This window comes from Phoxinus phoxinus (assembly GCF_949152265.1).
Source record: "Phoxinus phoxinus genome assembly, chromosome: 21".
NCBI lineage: Eukaryota > Metazoa > Chordata > Actinopteri > Cypriniformes > Leuciscidae > Phoxinus > Phoxinus phoxinus.
In genome coordinates, this window is record NC_136896.1 from 14,388,408 (window position 1) to 14,406,476 (window position 18,069).

Consider the following 18,069-nt stretch of genomic DNA (forward strand, 5'->3'; position numbering starts at 1 on the left):
GCGCCCCCTGCAACGATGGCTCAACGCTCGTGTACACCACCGAGCGTGGGCTTCCGGCGGTTACCGAATCAGAGTGACTCAGAGCTGTGTTTCAGCTCTGCAGCCCTGGCTTGTGACCGACTGGTATCAGCGGGGAGTTATGATGGGAACTGTCTCGTACCGAAAAGTTATCTCGACGGACGCTTCCAACCTCGGTTGGGGCGGGATATTCGAGGGCAGACCGGTCTTTGGCCTATGGTCAGACACGGAGAAGCTCCTCCATATAAACTGTCTGGAGATGATAGCGGTCGAGTACACTGTGAAACACTTCCTCCCCTTTCTGCGGGGCCACCACGTACTGGTTCGAACGGACAACATGTCTGTGGTATCGTACGTGAACCGCCAGGGCGGTGTCAGATCCAGGGCACTCTGCGATCTGGCGGAACGCCTCCTCGTCTGGGCTCAGCACCACGTGCGCTCGCTCAGAGCCACGCATGTGCCAGGACGCCTGAACGACGGACCGGACAGACTGTCCAGGAACAACGTTCCCCTCGGGGAATGGTCCCTGCACCCTCAGTCAGTCCAGTTATTGTGGCACCGCTTCGGCAAGGCGGAAGTCGACCTATTCGCGTCGACAGACAACGCCCATTGCCTAAGGTTCTTTTCGAAGAACGAGGACGCTCTGGCCCAGACATGGCCCAGATGCCCGTTATACGCGTTCCCTCCGGTCTCATTGTTACCACAAGTAATCAAGAGAATCAGGGTAATGCGTCACTCGGTGCTCCTCATAGCCCCCCGATGGGAGAACCAGATATGGTTCTCGGAGTTGGTGCGGCTGTCAGACTCAGCCCCATGGCCGATCCCGGTGAGGAAAGACCTCCTTTCCCAAGCCGGCGGATCGATTTGGCATCCTCATCCAGAGCTATGGTCTCTGCATGCATGGATAATCAATGGGTACCCGTTGTTTTGCCAGAAGGGGTCGTGAACACGATCACGCAATCTAGAGCTCCCTCTACCAGGCGGCTTTATGCGTCTAAATGGTCGGTGTTTACTAAATGGTGCACGGACAAGGGCTTACAGCCTCAAACGTGCGGAGTCTCGTGGGTGCTTTGCTTCCTTCAAGAGATGTTGGAAAGGGGCAGGTCCCCTTCCACGCTCAAAGTATATGTCGCGGCCATCGCAGCGTTCGCCGAGTCGACGCTCGGCCAGGCGATAGGAAGGAATGAGCTCATCATCCGCTTCCTTAGAGGAGCCAGGAGGATGAATCCCCCACGGCCCCCCTCGGTTCCTTTCTGGGATCTTTCCCTGGTCCTAGAGGCCCTGAAAGCACATCCCTTCGAACCGCTTCACTCTGTGGATTTGAAGTACCTCGCGCTCAAAACCGTGTTTCTGATCGCTCTTGCATCAGTTAAACGTGTGGGTGACTTGCACGCGCTCTCTGTGAGTGCTACGTGCCTCGAGTTTGGACCTAGTGACTCTAAAGTCATCCTTAAACCGAGACATGGTTATGTCCCCAAAGCGATCGGTACCCCGTTCAGAGCACAGATCATTTCGCTCTCAGCTTTGCCGGCATCAGACAACGAGGTCGATACGAACCTCCTTTGTCCTGTCAGAGCACTGAGAATTTACGTCACGCGCTCCGCCGCCTTCAGGCGCTCGGAGCAGCTTTTTGTTTCGTTCGGTGGGCGCACCAAAGGTCTCGCCGCCTCGAAACACAGCCTATCCAGATGGATAGTGGACGCTATTGCTGCGGCTTACGCGTCAAAAGACCTGCAATGCCCCTTGGGCGTTAGGGCTCATTCCACCAGAGGCATGGCCTCGTCGTGGGCTTGGTCCAGCGGGATTTCTATTCATGACATTTGTACGGCGGCAGGCTGGGCCTCCCCGTCTACATTTGTTAGGTTCTACAACCTAGAAGTCCCCGCCTTGCAGGCTAGACTCCTTTCAGTCTGAAAAAAAAAAAAAAAAAAAAAGTCCTAGCGACTCACTTGTGAACTGCGCTACAAGGGTAGATGTGTTCAAATATAAGACCGGCAGTGCCGCTCTGTATGTATATCCCCTCATATAGTGCTTATGTACAGGTGCGAGCCCACTCTGTTGGCCACCTAATTTCACTTATCCATGTCCCCCGGGGCGTTCCCCCCTGGGATTCATATAGTGACTGCTTAAGCGCACACGGCGTTTACAAGGGGTTCCCGGTGCGTACTTTCAGTACGCAGTACGAGAGAACCTCTCGTAAGAGAACGTACTCGGTTACTTACGTAACCTCGGTTCTCTCTAGAAGAGGGAACGAGTACTGCGTTCCCTGCCGTGTCGCGCTTCGAGCTCATTTCGCTTCAGCGATCAAAATCGAGTGTTAGCAGCCTGAACTGCCCCTTATATACGCTAAGCCACTCCCATTTTGGCGGGCTTGGCCGCGTGAGGGCGCGAAGCGTCCTCATTGGGCGTGACGTCACGCCAGGGGCTCAGTGGTAGGCTGCAGCAGTTGCCGCGGAGCAGCCAATGAGCGCGCTAGATTGCCCGCTCTAGGTCTGACTGCTGCTGCACTGCGTTTACAAGATATGGAAATTTAAGGATAAATTTTGGCTTCAATATCTCGAGCAAAGAGACTTTACCCGGTGCGTACTTTCAGTACGCAGTACTCGTTCCCTCTTCTAGAGAGAACCGAGGTTACGTAAGTAACCGAGTACGTTCTACGTGGTGCGCTAAACTGTGGCGCTGTTACAAAATAGCCTAAATTAAAGCATTTAAAGTTGGGGATAAAACATATGCTAATTATATTTAGAATACAGTAATATATAAATGCTTATAAAGGAATAAATATCAAGGAGTAAATCAATGAAAATTTCTTTATTGGTGAAAAAAAAAAAAAAATGCAACTGCATGGTCGACCAATGAGAATGTCAGTCGACCAAGACGGCATCGACCGATTAGTCGACTAAACGACTAAAGTTGACAGCCCTAGTAGTGGTCGACCGATATTTTGCCTTGGCCAATACATTGGGTGATTATAAAAAAATGTACTTTGAATATGTACTGTAAATGTGTCCGTAATATTCCTTCGATCGACCACTAGTGAGGTGGTGGTAACATCACTTTTTTTTTGCAGCAGCAAGTGAGTGAATGTACCTAAAGATCTTTCTTGTTCTGCTTTTGTTTTTCTTTATCATTATTAAGTGTCCTCATACTTTCAAACTGTTGATATTAATTTGTATGTAAATTTTTGTAATGATGCATTTCTGTTCATTATCCTGAGAAAGTGCGATGGCCTGAAAAGTGGATGTTCTGTCATGTTGAATAGTTGATGGTAAATAAATAATCAACATTCTCTCCTGCTATCTGCTCCTAACAATGTGCACATTCATAGCTGTGAAAGTTTACTGTAACCTCTCTCACAAACATAAGCTTCAAATGTGTGCAATATTCAAATGGGATTGAATTGTGAAAGATTCAATGTTGTTGTCCTTTTTTAGATTTACAGTATGTCCTTTTCACTTCACTCTTTTTAGGACAATAGTAATAGACCTATATTTGCAGAAGTTTAGTTTTTTTAGATTGTTTGTATTGTTAAAGTCAGCTTTGACAGTGGCATAAGTGCGGTGCTTTTTTATAAGAGCCTACTCATGGCTAGATGTTTGTCTGTAGGCAGATAGACACTATATGGTACTATGTATAAAAGGAGGCCATTGCTGGTAGAGTTAAATAACCATTTGAATTTCTGTGGTCTCTGTAATGCAGTGTCTGGGTTTCTTTTTGTGTCTGCCATCTACAGTATTTTTATGAAAGGGATGACTTCAGGGGGACTTTGCTGTTGTTTTTTTTGTTTTTGTTTTACATTTTAGCATTAACTAATTTTTTCTCTTACAATATTCAACTCCTAACTGAGTTTGTCACATTTCACAAGTAAATCCAATGAACAGCCTAAAACACTCTAGATCACACCCCCACCCCCCAATATTCAAAAGCAATATTCAAAGCATATCCCTGAGAGAATAAGACCAGCAATGCAAGGTAAAAGTGTGTGTGTGTCTGCGCGTGCGTGGTCGGTCAGGTTTGTGCAATCCAGTTCAACCTAGGTTAACATTTACTCGTCAACATGGCGGCAACCTAAACTTTACCATTGTAAACTGCATTGTTTAATTTTACAAATGACTTGGTTAGCTTGGTGAATTATAATTATTTTAGTTAAAACCTTTATAGTTTTAGCATTAGTTTTATATTTTTTAGTTTATAGCAACAAAACATCAAAACACAACTGCAACAAAGCACAACACCCCCATATATGGGTATAAAGGTTTAGATATATTACCGGTATTCCTGCTGTAAGATAAAGCTGCTTGTTTTATACTTTTATAATTGATTAAAATAACTTTTTTTTTTGTGATGCATTAAAATAACTTTTTTTGTGTGTGAATCCAGAAGTTACAAGAAATTTGTTCTTCAATAAAACAAAAGTTATTGAAGGGGGATATGTGATCTGGGTTTACTTTACATCTTTAATTTATGTGCTTTTTAGTATTTATATGTGCTTTATGTGGTTATTTATATATACACAATATACTTTGAGGAATCCTATGGACCCCTTGGGAGTTTGCTTATAGGCTAATTTAATGTCTCATGGATCACCTCATCTATCAGTCATAGGGTCTTACATTCGTCCTGAGAAAGCGCTTTATATATCTGCTTCCATTATTTGTTTTCATGCTAAGAGGCTTAGCATGTGGATTAGCCTGAGGTCTCTTGTGTGTGTGATGGGTACTGACTGTTGAGCTCACAGTATAATCATGAGAGAATCCCTGCAATCATCATCTTTCATTTACTAACTGACATCTACACTCTTTCTGAGTGGTACCCATACTCCATTTCCAGTTGACCATAGGAAAGGGTAGCAGCTGGACAGTGTTAGAACACTTATTTCTTTAGAGAATAGGGTTGTGCTGATAGATGATAATATTGTGTAATAATAGTCAGAGATATCGCAGAAGATGGCTGATGCCTTTGAGAATATCACAGAAATTTCCCCACTGTGGGACGAATAAAGGTTTATCTTATCTTATCTTCGCTTAATATCAATGATGATTGGCTCGTGTTCCCATTTATGTATTAAATTATCAGGCTAGTATCAAATTAAATTGCCTTCCCTATAATTTCACAACGACATCACCACATAACACACTTGCGACACAGACATGCGTATATGAGGATTGAGGACTGAAAATGTTTTAGACTACAAAACTACATCCCACATCAAAATTTAATTGCAAGGTGATCTATTCACAAATTGTCAAATGCTTGTTAAAAGCATTCTTATGTCGTTGTTTGAGCAAAGGCAAAAATGGCATGGGGGTTTGTCAGTAATAATTTTTGTTTTCATAGCACAACATAACATTTTAATAACACTAATAACAATACAGATTACTATTATTAATAATACAATTATTACTAAAATTATAGGTCTAATAACAGTCTTTAGTTTCGAACACAGCACAAAAGCAGCTTTAAACAGACTATAAAAATAACTTTTGATTCTTCTAATTTGTTCACTATCATTAATGTGTGGTCCTCAAGAGAAATATTAAGACAATAAATTAAAGGGTTAGTTCTAGTGGTCGACCGATATATCGGCTGATATTTTGCATTTTTTAAATATCAGCATCGGGCGATACATTTTTCTGATTGGCCGATGTGTTAAAGTGGGACTTTTATTTTGATGGGACTCCCGATTATCTTTACGTTTTTTTTTATGGGCGGCGCTGAGAACACCAGCTGAGAAGAGAATGGCAGCGCGCGCTCTGTCAGTCATATCTAATACTTTGTTTGACAGAACTGGTAAACAAAGTAAATGGTATGTAAAAAGTAAAGCATTTGCTTTTATATTATTTGTAACAGAAAAGGCAAGCAATCAGGCTAAAATACTTTCTCGTTTGCCGCAAATGCGCATCTACATCATTTAAACGCATCTCTGAATATCTAATAAACATTTAATTTCACAAACCTTGCAGATTTAATTGAATCCAGCTGTGATATCTTGTGAAGTGTGCATTTGTTGCCTGCAAACGTGTCACTGCGAGTGACGGTCGGTCCGTGCAAAGTGACTGAATGCGAACTGAAGATCAGCTTCACAGGAGACGCGATCGAAAAACTTTAAATCCTTCATTTAAAAATATGCTGTGCTATATCCAGTTGCCCACTGTGTCATATTCATATCGTTTTTCACTGTGTGCTGTATGTAAAATTCCCTCGAGTTTTTCCAAACCTGTAAATCCTTTGTTCATCTTCAGAACACAAGATATTTTTTTATGAAATTCGATCGCTTTCTGACACCCCCAATAGACTGCAATGTAATTGCCACTTTCAAGGCCCAGAAAGGTTGAAAAGGCATTGTTAAAGTAGTCCATGTGACTACAGTGGTTCATCATTAATACTATGATGCGACGAAAATACTTTTTGTGCGTAAAACCTTCCCAAAATAATGACTTTATTCAACCATTTTTCCTCTTATAGTTCCTGACGCTGTTCACGTTGTAAATGCAATTCCAGGTTTTACGTCTAAATGCTGGCTCCGTATTGGCCGTTTCCTGCATCATCATCACACGCTTGTTGTGGTGCTCACGTGAACAGTGTCAGAGACTGCCACCGGCAAAGCTCTCGTTCAAAGTTTGCCAATTTCATGTGTGATAATCTTTTTAGGTGAATTCTTTCTGAGATGTTTTTCTTTATCACCAACTCTCTTTGCTCACCAAATGATTCATTCTCATTTACCACCGCACGATTAAAAAAAGTAAATAAATAAATGAGTTAACTAATGATTATTTACTCAAGTAAACTGTTGCACAACCCCCTATGACTGGAGCATACCGCACAACAACACTATTAGAGAGCATCATATAACAACCAATATTCATAAAAGGGTTCAAAAGTTGTGTGGCAGAACTACAGTAGTCACACAACAGCTGTAGAAATCCACTAATTCCATCCGTCCTGCTACTCCCTTGTTTCATCCACACATGTCACAGCCATCTGTGAGTCTGCCATCAAAATTATGTCCTGCCTTATGTTTGCTGTATTACAGCCCACATGTGAGCAGCATGTCAGTGTCTTAACTGCTGCAACCTTGAATCCATTTTAGATGTTTAATCTAAAGCTAAAATACAAAATCTGATACAGGCTATGAAAATAGCCAAGGAAGCTGGCATTGGGTGTTAAAACGCAAACCATCCAACCAACCTGTGTGACCGTTTGTGACCCCAATGTATTCACTCAAGAAACACTAGAGTTTCTCTACCGTGTGCGCTAGAGTTGGACCATGATGGCAGTCATTCAGCAACCAACTCTATTAGTAAGGTTGACTGCCTTATCTCCCTTAAAAAAAAAAATATATATATATATATATATATATATATATATATATATATTTAGCATGTGAACAATGCATACAGTTGCTGTGGTAAACTCCTCTTTAAAAAGTTGCATCAACAAATGAATCCCTTTAAGCAGTTACATCCATACATTCAGACAAGACAGGATGTGCCAACCATTCAAATGTTTTGGGTCAATAAGATATTGTTTTTCTTTTATTAAAGGATCTTAATAAAAATATTTTATTCAGCACGGATGCATTACATTTATCAAAAGTGACAGTAAAGACTTAAATTGTTACAAAAATCTATTTAGAATAAATGCTGTTGTTTATGAATTTTTGAATTGGTTACACTTCATTTTAAGGTGTCTTTGTTACAGTGTAATTGAAGGACTAAGTAATATTAATCAACATGTACATAGGGTCAGGGGTTGGCTTAGGGTTTAGTTTAGGGTTGGTTGTGTGTCGTTATGCATAATTCACTGTTATTACTAACTAAATGTGGCTTCTAAAAAAAAGCCTTTTGTAATCAGTAGTGTACTGTTGTAACTTGACTTGAAAAAGTGCCATTCAAGTGGAAAGCATTACACAGCAGCATGTTTGTGGTGATAATCAGAGAAGGCAGTGTGTGTGGAGTGTTTTAATAATCAGACAAAAATCAGCTGATTCCCTCAAGGGAATTATTCTAACTCTCCAACACTGCTGGGTGCTTCATGTGGTGTATCTTCTTGTGTGTCTGTGCCGATCCACAGATGAATGAATAGAGAGAGCGCTGATGTGTAGTAGGGTGGCAGAGTGCCTCTGGAAGCTGTCCTCCAAAAAGAGCCCTAAATAAATCATTCATCTCCTTATGACTCCACACAGCCTCTGAGGGCCCATAGAGACGGTCACACACACACAATACTCACCCACACTCTCACTGAAGGAATGGGGTTTTGTTCTCACACAAACGCCCCCAATCATCACGTTAATGACTCTTACAATGCTCCAAACCTCAAATGCACCTTTGATGGCACACACACACACACACACACACACACACACACACACACACACACACACACACACACACACACACACACACACACACACACACACACCCCTCTCATGTGCACAATAAGGCTCAATAGAAATGAACTTTGAGCCAGCTGAAACTATTGAACCGTTTCTTCATGTAGACTTTGCATAACCTTCAATGTGTTTGTTTATAGAATAACTTGAAAGTGTTGTGGTTTGGATACAAGATATTAAATGGGCTACATGCTCTCTAGAATGAGGTTATGCCTTTTGTATGACATTTTAAAGGTTTTGTGATGAATTAATGAACCCACACTAACTTCTCTTCAACTCTCCTCTGGTCTACACTTTTATGTTTGAGTGGATGATTAGTAAATATTTTATGCTATATCTCCACCTGGTGGTTACAACACGCAAACGTATATCTTTCCACTACAGGGCTCAAGCATTAAGCATTATTTTGCTGCTTTGGTTCAAATAATTTTTTTTGCCCTACTAATATTTTCACTGCCCCCACAACTCATTTTTTTTTTACATGTGTATTTTTTTTTATGTCATGCGTACAAATAAAACATCGTTAGAAATAGTTGTTTTCTTTGCATAACAATTTTGCATTTTATTATAGCATTCTATAGTAAAATGATTCTCCCTTTCCATAATTTTTAATTTCTCTATACTCTTTGCCTCTTTTAGTTTGATCAGATTGTGTTACGATCCTCCTGGAGGAACTCACTCTTCTTGTAGATCAGGTATGTGGTTGTCCATGCGTGGGTCAGTAGGCAGGTGTTTAGTTGTGAGCTGATAAGTGCAGCATGTGCAAGCTGCATTAATGTGTGAAAGCATATTTGCACACAGCTGATGTTACAATTTTGATGTTAAAGCACTTTTCCCTAATCTACCTAGCCTATTAAAAGAAAGTCACCCAGAAGAGTGTGGCGGCTTGGTATTCTCAAAACATTTATTCTACTGTAATGAAATATTTACATTTATTCATTTAGCAGACACTTTTCTACAAAGCGACTTACAAATGAGAACAATAGAAGCAGTTAAACTAGGACAACAATATGCAAGTGCTATGACCCCTCTGTTTAATCTAACGCAGTACATGTAAAAACTTTTTTTTAAAATAAATCGAATGGAGGAGAAAGTTTATTATAATAGATATATATCAGAATACACAACTACTTTTAAATATCCATTAATAGAGAAAAATGCTTTTCTTACGGAATGTGTAGTCCTAAAATCAACCAGCAGGGGCTAATGTGGCCATGTTAGACAAATCTTGACTACCTGCTTATGAATTCCTTGCAGAAGACAAGCAAAGACATAAATGTGTTTAACATGCAAAAAAACAACGCTGGTTATACATCCACGTTTTGATTTGTGTCAGTAGAGAAACATACTTTTTGCTCTCATAACAGTGTGAGATCTTCCAGCAGGGAATAACTGCCAAAGATAACCAGCCAATCTCTGAGTCTTTTGGGCCGACATAGCAACAGATAAGCTCATAGCCAAGTGACTTCATTTTATTATAGTTTTAGCAGACACGCACTGAGAGTCAGTCTGCCTTATGATTCGTTACTGGCACGTGGCAATTTATTGTGTTCCAATGATTCATTGCATGAAGTCAGGGGAGCGTTTTGTAGTTTCCATAAAAACAGGCATGTGTACTTTATGGATACAGTCCTACCAGGCCGTTTTGACCTTCATGGCAGCAGACTTGCTGTATGTGAGCATAGCTGAACAGTGAGAAAGGTTGACTTAGAATGTGTGAAAAGCTAAATATTTATGTGACTACCAGACAAGAATTAAGATGCATCCTTTTATAGGTGTACATCTCAACGTCTTCTAAATATACATTCCACAAAATGCAGCAGACAAGCAATTAGTCATATATAGTCTATTTAGATGACAATTCAGCAGTTAAAAATGCAACCAATGAGTCAGCGCAGCTGAATTTAGCCCCTACCTGTTCTTATTTCAGTACAGATGGTGCACAGGTTTTGGTTAGCTTTCGTTGTAATTCATTTTTCTAATACACCAGTTTTAGAGGCTCATTCAGTCCCATGTACGTGCTGTAATGCTCATGATTTACTGATCTATATAAGACTTTTAATGCTCCTGCAGAGGATTCAGTGATCTCCTGGGGCCCTTGATTCACCAATTCACATTCTCTTTGAAGCAGTGATTCTAAAGTCTATTAGAGACCGTATCAATTACATCTAATAATCACTCCAAATGTTTTAATTCATTATGTCCTGATGTTTTTCTTGTTGTCTGTGGCAGAGAATGGCTCAACTTTACAGCTGCATGCCAGTAAGTTGCTCAAAGGCGAAATGGCAATTTTTCTTTTGCCATGTGTGTAAACATGGAGATTCTGGGTTCAGTACAAGTTAAGCTCAATTCACAACAATTTTGAGGACATGTAGTATTCATATAACTATTGGCTGTATTTCTATAAGACTTCTATACAGTACCTCTATAAGCGCAACAGTACATTCAAGTCTGTCTTAAGAAATGTTTTGAAAACACAAAAACAACAGAAAAAACATTGTGGGCAGACACAAAAACACCCTTTTGTTTCATTCGTTTGTAAGTGAATATCCATCGGTTTGTTCTGTGTTCTTGAGTATCTTGATACTGTCTGTTTTATTGACTAAGATACTGCTTCAGATGATTCAGTGAGAAAGCAGTCTGAGTAAATAGTGGTCTAAACTGATTCAAAATAATGATTATTTACGAATGATTGCAATTGCTGGTTCAGCCAACAGTAATAGCCCAGAACTCATGGTACGCACAGATTGGGCCCCCATTCATTTCTGGGTCAGTGGAGCTTGCAGCTGTACACCCTATTATAATATTCTCTGTTTCAATAGTATAGCCATAAGACGTAAACAATATGCATATAATAACATGAGTTTAGTGTGCTTACTAATCTTTTCTGTGTAAAGATGCAGCCAATTTTACAACTGTATTAAAATTATACAGTTTTAATGGAATAATTAATATGTGCTTTTATGAAATGATAATCTTTTAGTTTCTGCTTTAAAATATTCCAAAAAGTTGTCCTATTTACTTCTTAAAGTAATCAACATGGTCACTAATGCTGTATACTAGGTTAACTTGCATTCAACCTAAAATATTCATTTAATATAAAAAATATAATGCATCCCAATTCATACCAAGTTTGCTTGCTTAGTTTTATCACGGACAGATGCAGGAGGAACCAAAACCAAGGCTGCATTCAAAATGGCTTACTCTCGAGTAGGCTCTTAAAAATAAGCAATTTCTTAATTACTGCTAAAAAAAATTGGTTCTATCATGTAATGTAATCCCGACGTACTACATTCGCCATGTTGTCATTATCATGTGACCAACCAGCGTCAGTTGCATTACTTCGCTGCCATTCACAAATTGTCTCCTGTGCCTTCATATACATCGTATGCACAGTTCAGAATTTCGCTGGAAGTAGTAGGTCATCCGAGTACTATTTGTCTACTCTTTTATCATAATATGAGTACTGTGAATTCGGACATACTACTATTGTAACATACTTTTTTTGCCTACTATATAGTATGCAAGTATGCGATTTCAGATGCTGCCTGTTTTGTGCTCCTCACCTTTCGCTTGACTTATGTAGGAGTGCAAAAGTGTGTTTGTGTTTGCTCATTCTTCCAGAAGCAGCCCGGCACTAATATTAGTCCAAGTGTTTTATTGACTGGATGGAAGACTACATTTTCTCACTGTATGAAGTTAACAGACACAGACACATAAACACGCTTGCGTACATTGGTGTAGTGCTTGGTGCGTGTGCTCTTAAAACAGCATGTGCACACCAATGACACGCCATGCGTTTAATAACACGACTGCCACGAGTCAGTCACAGGCAGGAGTTACAGGACTAGAGGGAGAGATCCACAGAAGGGTCAGCAAAGAGAGGAAATAGGAGGATAATGTAACAAAGAAATAGAGGGTGAAGTGTGTTAAGCTGACCAAGCTTTTGTTTCATTTTTATTGTCTGATCTTGTGGACGCTTGTGAAATGTTTAACATCTGATCTCTACAGTGTTCTTGCCATGTGCAATTTTAGTGTGTTAAACTGTTTTTACCTATGAAATGTCTCTTTGCTCATCTTTCCCTTTCTCTTCTTTCTGGTTCAAATTGCAGATCAACCTGATGGTTGCACTTTGTAAATTGTAATTGGCTGTAATGCCACCACTAGATGGCAGCAGTGTGCTTTACGATTATCATATAGCGGTGTATGATTGAATCTCCAGCATACCTTTCATTGCAATCAGGGTTTTTTTTTCTTCTTCTTCTACTACTCTCCATACAGATTCTTGTTCCACAAACCTGATACTGCGTGATCTATATAGAGGCAGAGCAAGTATGGTTGCCCCCACCTTCCTCTTTCCATCGCTCAGTTTTTCATTTGTTCTTTCAGGCCACTGGTTACAGGTCTTTGGGGTGACATAAAGGTTTTAGGTGCTTTTGGTGCCGCGGCACGGATCCGGATAGGCACAGGCCCCTGGACGGAAAAAGCAGAAATTGGAATTGATTTGAGGAACATTTGGGGCTAATGTATCTCTGTCTCTTTCATTCTGTCCCTTGATTTCTTCTTCTGTTCCTTTGCCTCACATCTTCCACCTTTTGAACTCATTATATATTGCACAGTGCAGTTCAATTTGTATGGCTTCTCCTGTAACATTATATGCATGCTCAACTAAGATTTTTGGTATTAATATAATCATATCCATGTCGTTATTGTCTTTTATAGATTTGCCAATGACATAACCAAGGGTTTGCAGACTCTTCCTGGGGTCGAGTCGCTTAACCCCAACGCTGCTGGATTGTTGTGGTAACGTTGTGAAGTTGAAAGGAAGCTGATTTGCCGCTCACCATGCCAGCCCTCTCCACCAGAACTGGCAGTGAGATAGGTACCTCATCTTACACCCTACACCTTATTTTATGGCAATTAGGTCCTCTAGTCCAAATGACAACTTCCTGCTTATAAAACTATTTCATGTTTATTGTTAAAAAATAACACACCAACAAACATATGATTCAATGATTACTAGATGTATTAATCCCGGATGTATGAGATCTTCGTGTACAACTCACGCGTTTTTTTTTTAAAGAAGTCTCTAATGCTCACCAATGCTGCATTGATTTGATCAAAACAAAGTAAAACGGTCATTTTGTGAAATATTATTACAATGTAGCTAACACTTTCCTGTGATAACTAAGCTACATTTTCAGTAGTCATTACTCCAGACTTCAGTGTCACTGAACATATTTCCAAAAAAATATTTCAATAATATACTAATTTGGTTCTCAAGAAACATTTCTCATTATTATTAATGTTGTAAACAGTTGTGCTGCTTAATATATTTGTGGACATTTGATACCTTTTTTATGATGTATTTGAATAGAATGCTTTTATAAAAAAGAAAACGTTTAAGTAGCATTGTTTTTGGTCACTATTCAATGGAATGTATCTTTATGCACAAATGTACTTTTTTAGTTTTTTCTTCAAATCCCTTACTCTCGGTCTCATTTCCTTTATAAAGAAGGGATTACGAAGTGAATGTAATCTATTTGAAAATAATGCCTAGTTGGGGCATAAAAGTCTGATTGACGATCGTAAGATTGCTGGGAGACGTGTGGTATGGTTGGGCTACGTCTGCTGTGTGCAATCCTGTCTTCCCCAACAGGTTTTTAATGAACACTTTGAACGCCCAGTAAGCCACTGTGGATCTGATAGATTAGAATCATGTCAAGATGTGTGTGAGAACTCCTGTGCCGTTATGCCACTGCTCTTGATGTGTTATTGCCTGCTATGCTGTTGTTGGACACTTGACATCCCCCCCCCCCCCTCCATCCCCCCAACCCCCAAACCATTTCTCTATCACTCGCTCTCTCACACACACACACACACACACACACACACACACACACTTACACTTTATACGTCCCATTCATAATGCAGGAAATTGAGATTTAATCACCAACGTCTGCTATAAAATTTATCAAGAATGACTGCCACTAAATTATTAGCTTGTTTCTGGCTCCTATGATCTTTTTTTTTATTTTTTCTAGTTCCTCAATGCAGGTCTATTCTTTCTCTCATTAAACCTCTCCATCACACAGTAGTGTCTGTTCTGTTCTAGTCTCATTCTTCTGTATGAACATAAAATGCTGTTCTTTTACTCCATGTATCCTGTTTTTCGTGTGGGTGTTGTACTTCCTGGTGGCATTTGATTTCACTACCCTTGGGTGTCTTCGGACTGACAGACCCATCCACCCACTACCTGTAAAATGTGTATGTGAGCGAAAGAAACTCTGGTGTTGATGTCATATGATAAATTACTGTAATTCCTCTTGCATCAACTGCAAACTCAATCATCCTGTGCACTTCAGCTCACATTCACAAAATCAGAAGTTATTCTCTCAGACTCCCTAAAAGAACAGCATCAAATAGCCTTAAAAAAAAGCCTAATCATGTCCTAATTGCAGTCCAGATCAGTTTATTTATTGATTGTTTAAAAAACAAATATTTAAAATGAACAAATATTTATTGAAAATATTTATATATGTGATATATTTTTTATAAACAATAAAATATTTATTTATATATAAATTTATTTTATTTATTTTAATTTAATTGATTTTAATTATTTAATTTCCTTTTATAATTTAGTTTGTATTTCTATTTTATTTTTCATAAATATAATAATTAAAAGATATTATTATTATTTTGAAATGTATTACTATTATTCTTCTCAGAAACGGTGAAAGGAAAGGTCATTCAGTGAGTGGCTCGGTTGTTTGAGCTGCACTCCCACCTGTCTTCCTCAGTCTGTTAGCCTGATCATTTTGAATCTGCCCTTTGATTGGAGCATCGTAGCCCCCTACTAGGTTTTTATGAGCCGTATGAAGTTTTACAGTGTTATTCTGGGCCGGCCTGCTGGTCCAATTACTTTAACTCTCCCCAAGGCGTCACTAAAAAGATAAGAGCGCCAGGTAGGCTTGAGAGAGACAAAAGGGGACATGTGGGAAATTTTTAGGACAGAAGTTCTTTAGCAGATAAACCTCCTCTAATGAAGATGAATGCATGTGTGTGTGACAGGTTTTATGCATGAAACTATCTGTGCAGGTATTCTACTTGAAACTGGAATTGTTTTTTGATTAGTGTGTGTGTATGTGGAAATAATATTTCCATCAGTCCTGTTCAGAAACAAGTGTATGGTGTAATGATGCCGTTGTCCGTAACGAGATCCATATTGAGCTCCATATTGTTTATCGTTCAGGTGCTGAGTCTCTCTTATGGCTTCAGCAGAGCACCAACTGAATATGGCTGCAATGAGGGATATGACAGGAATGGCCATATTAAATTTCTTCTCGGCTAACAGTAAATTTTTCCATTCTGATGTCAAGAATGCAGAGCATCTGGGAGCAGAGGACAGAACGAAAGAGAGGGAGGGAGAGAGGAACGTTAGTAGCGGCTGCAGCAAGCACTTTGGGAGCACTTTATCGATTTCCAGCCATTTATCCTCCTCTTTTCCATCTCTCCTCTTTTTCTCTCTCTCTACTGCCACAGGGATGCAGAACTGTAACACAAGGATTTGTTGCCACTGGAATAGCTCCCTGTTTCCAATTACATCAGAATGAAAATTTCCACTTCATTTTACCAAATGCAGGAGAAAGGAGAGGTAGAAAAGCGGAGGGAAAAGGAATTTCATTTATTTGTATTTTTTTATGTCCCCATTTTCAGGAGATGGAGATCTCTATCGCTGTCAACAAGCAGAAAGCATTCAGTTCCGAATATCTGGTGCGGTTGCTGAAGTGTAAAAAAGGCTCTGTAGCTTTTAGACCTTGTGTATAAAGATGTTCAAACAAGCAATCTACATTTACTGTATTGCATATCCATCACAATACTAGAGTGTTGCTAAATGTTTGCTAGGGTGCTCTGGGTGGTGACTTACTAACCCATGTCAAAATAGCCAACCATTTTGTCTCTGATATTCTGGTCAAGCATAGATATGAACTTTCAGTGTAGTAGCTTGTTTCAAAAACCCAACTTGAAATTCAAGCTTGTCCTTTTTCCTTTTGCCTTTCCACCCTTTTTAGGGTATAGGCCGTCAACCAGGGCTCATCAGGCATCTCTATATTGGGCTTTCCTCTCGCCAGAGGTCTTGTCAGATGTAGTCCGGTGTTATTTTTCTGGTGTGATTGAGCTCTGATATAGACATGAAATGTGTACTGTCACGTGGAATCAGAGTTTGATTAGACTGAATCTTTTCTACAGGTGTTGAAATGGCTGCTTCAGGATCACATTTCCTCCTGTTCTGTCTAATCTCAGTAAAATAACAGAGATTCTGGGCTCCAGAGATTATTATTTGAGGGATGGTTTGACCTTGGCTACTGTTGCCTCTAGATCAGAATGAAAAAAAATCATCATTTTTTGGTGATATTTAAAAAAAAAACACACCAGGGACCTGATGTATAAATGTTCCATATGTACGTAATTTTCCATGCATGCGTTGAGATTTATAAGAAAAGAAAAAAAACTTAGCGTAAATGTATGCGTACCATACGGATACTCAAACAATGATTTAAACTCTGTTTGACATCTGATATACACATTTAGATAAAATATGCCACTCTTATTAATGGAGTTAAGTACTAAAATGTGTGTGCTGTTGGTGTCGTGTACAGACAGACAGTAGTCTAATGATAACCATTTTATTGTCTTCAAATTCTAACACTCAAATACAAAGGTATTTTTTTATAATATTGGGAAGTAAACTAAGATATGCACGTCTAACAGTGATGCGCTCTCTCAGAATAAATCTGATTTGCTGAAAGCAAATTAAAAAATGCTATTTTACCAGTGGAAAAAATTGAGAATAACTCAATGTAATGTGACGGCACATCTCATATTTTCCTAATGTTTTTTTACTATAAAGCATTGGTATCACGTGCATGGAAAAAATATGCAGATGACATTTAACTCATATATATATGGTCATTCCGCGAGGAGATGGATGTACACACAAGCTTCTGCTGACTACGTTTTATAAAGGGAACATTGCGGAGGTTCTGGCGTACGCATGGTTTTATAAATCTGAAAACTTTTTTGCGTATGCTAAATCTAGCTTTTGTGTGTGTACACACACTTTTAGGATGAAATCTATGGAAAGTTTTATACACGAGGCCCCAGGAGCTTAAAATTAAAAATGTTAAACTAAGTGAATTTTTGTATTTTTTTTTGTTACAGAATAACTCTGTTTCTGTTTTAAATAATTGGTGTTCCTTTTGAACTTTTTTTATTCATCAAAGAATTCTGAAAAACTGCATCATGGTTTCCAGAAACATAATAAGCAGCACAACTGTTTTCTGTCTTAAGCACCAAATCAGCATGATTTCTGAAGGATCATGTGACGCTGAAGACTGGAGAAATGACTGCTGAAAATTCAGCTTTGCCATCACAGGAATAAATTGTTTTAAAATATAAATTTATTTTAAAATGTAATAATATTTCACAATATTTACTGTATTTTATCAATCAAATGTACCTTGGTGAGCATAAAATAAATATTACCTACCTCAAACTTTTCAGAATGCCTCTTTACACGGTCTTGTACTGTACAGTATATTGCCACATAAACGTCCATCAACGGGTATTTTAATTTAAAGTTACTGCTACGAATT

At 39.3% G+C, this 18,069-nt stretch overlaps 1 protein-coding gene across 6 annotated transcripts in view; it reads left to right on the forward strand.

Annotated features, from left to right (window-relative positions):
• Window positions 1-18,069, forward strand: part of mpp7a (MAGUK p55 scaffold protein 7a) — a 110,390-nt gene that overhangs the window by 20,825 nt on the left and 71,496 nt on the right. For 5 of the 6 annotated variants that reach the window (XM_079595309.1, XM_079595313.1, XM_079595310.1 and 2 more), the window contains one exon: window positions 13,133-13,292. In XM_079595309.1, the coding sequence (XP_079451435.1) occupies window positions 13,256-13,292 (37 nt within the window). In that variant the 5' untranslated portion in view covers window positions 13,133-13,255. Of the gene's footprint in view, window positions 1-9,049; window positions 9,106-13,132; window positions 13,293-18,069 lie in introns of those variants that run through there. The other variant, XM_079595311.1, reaches the window with a different exon arrangement.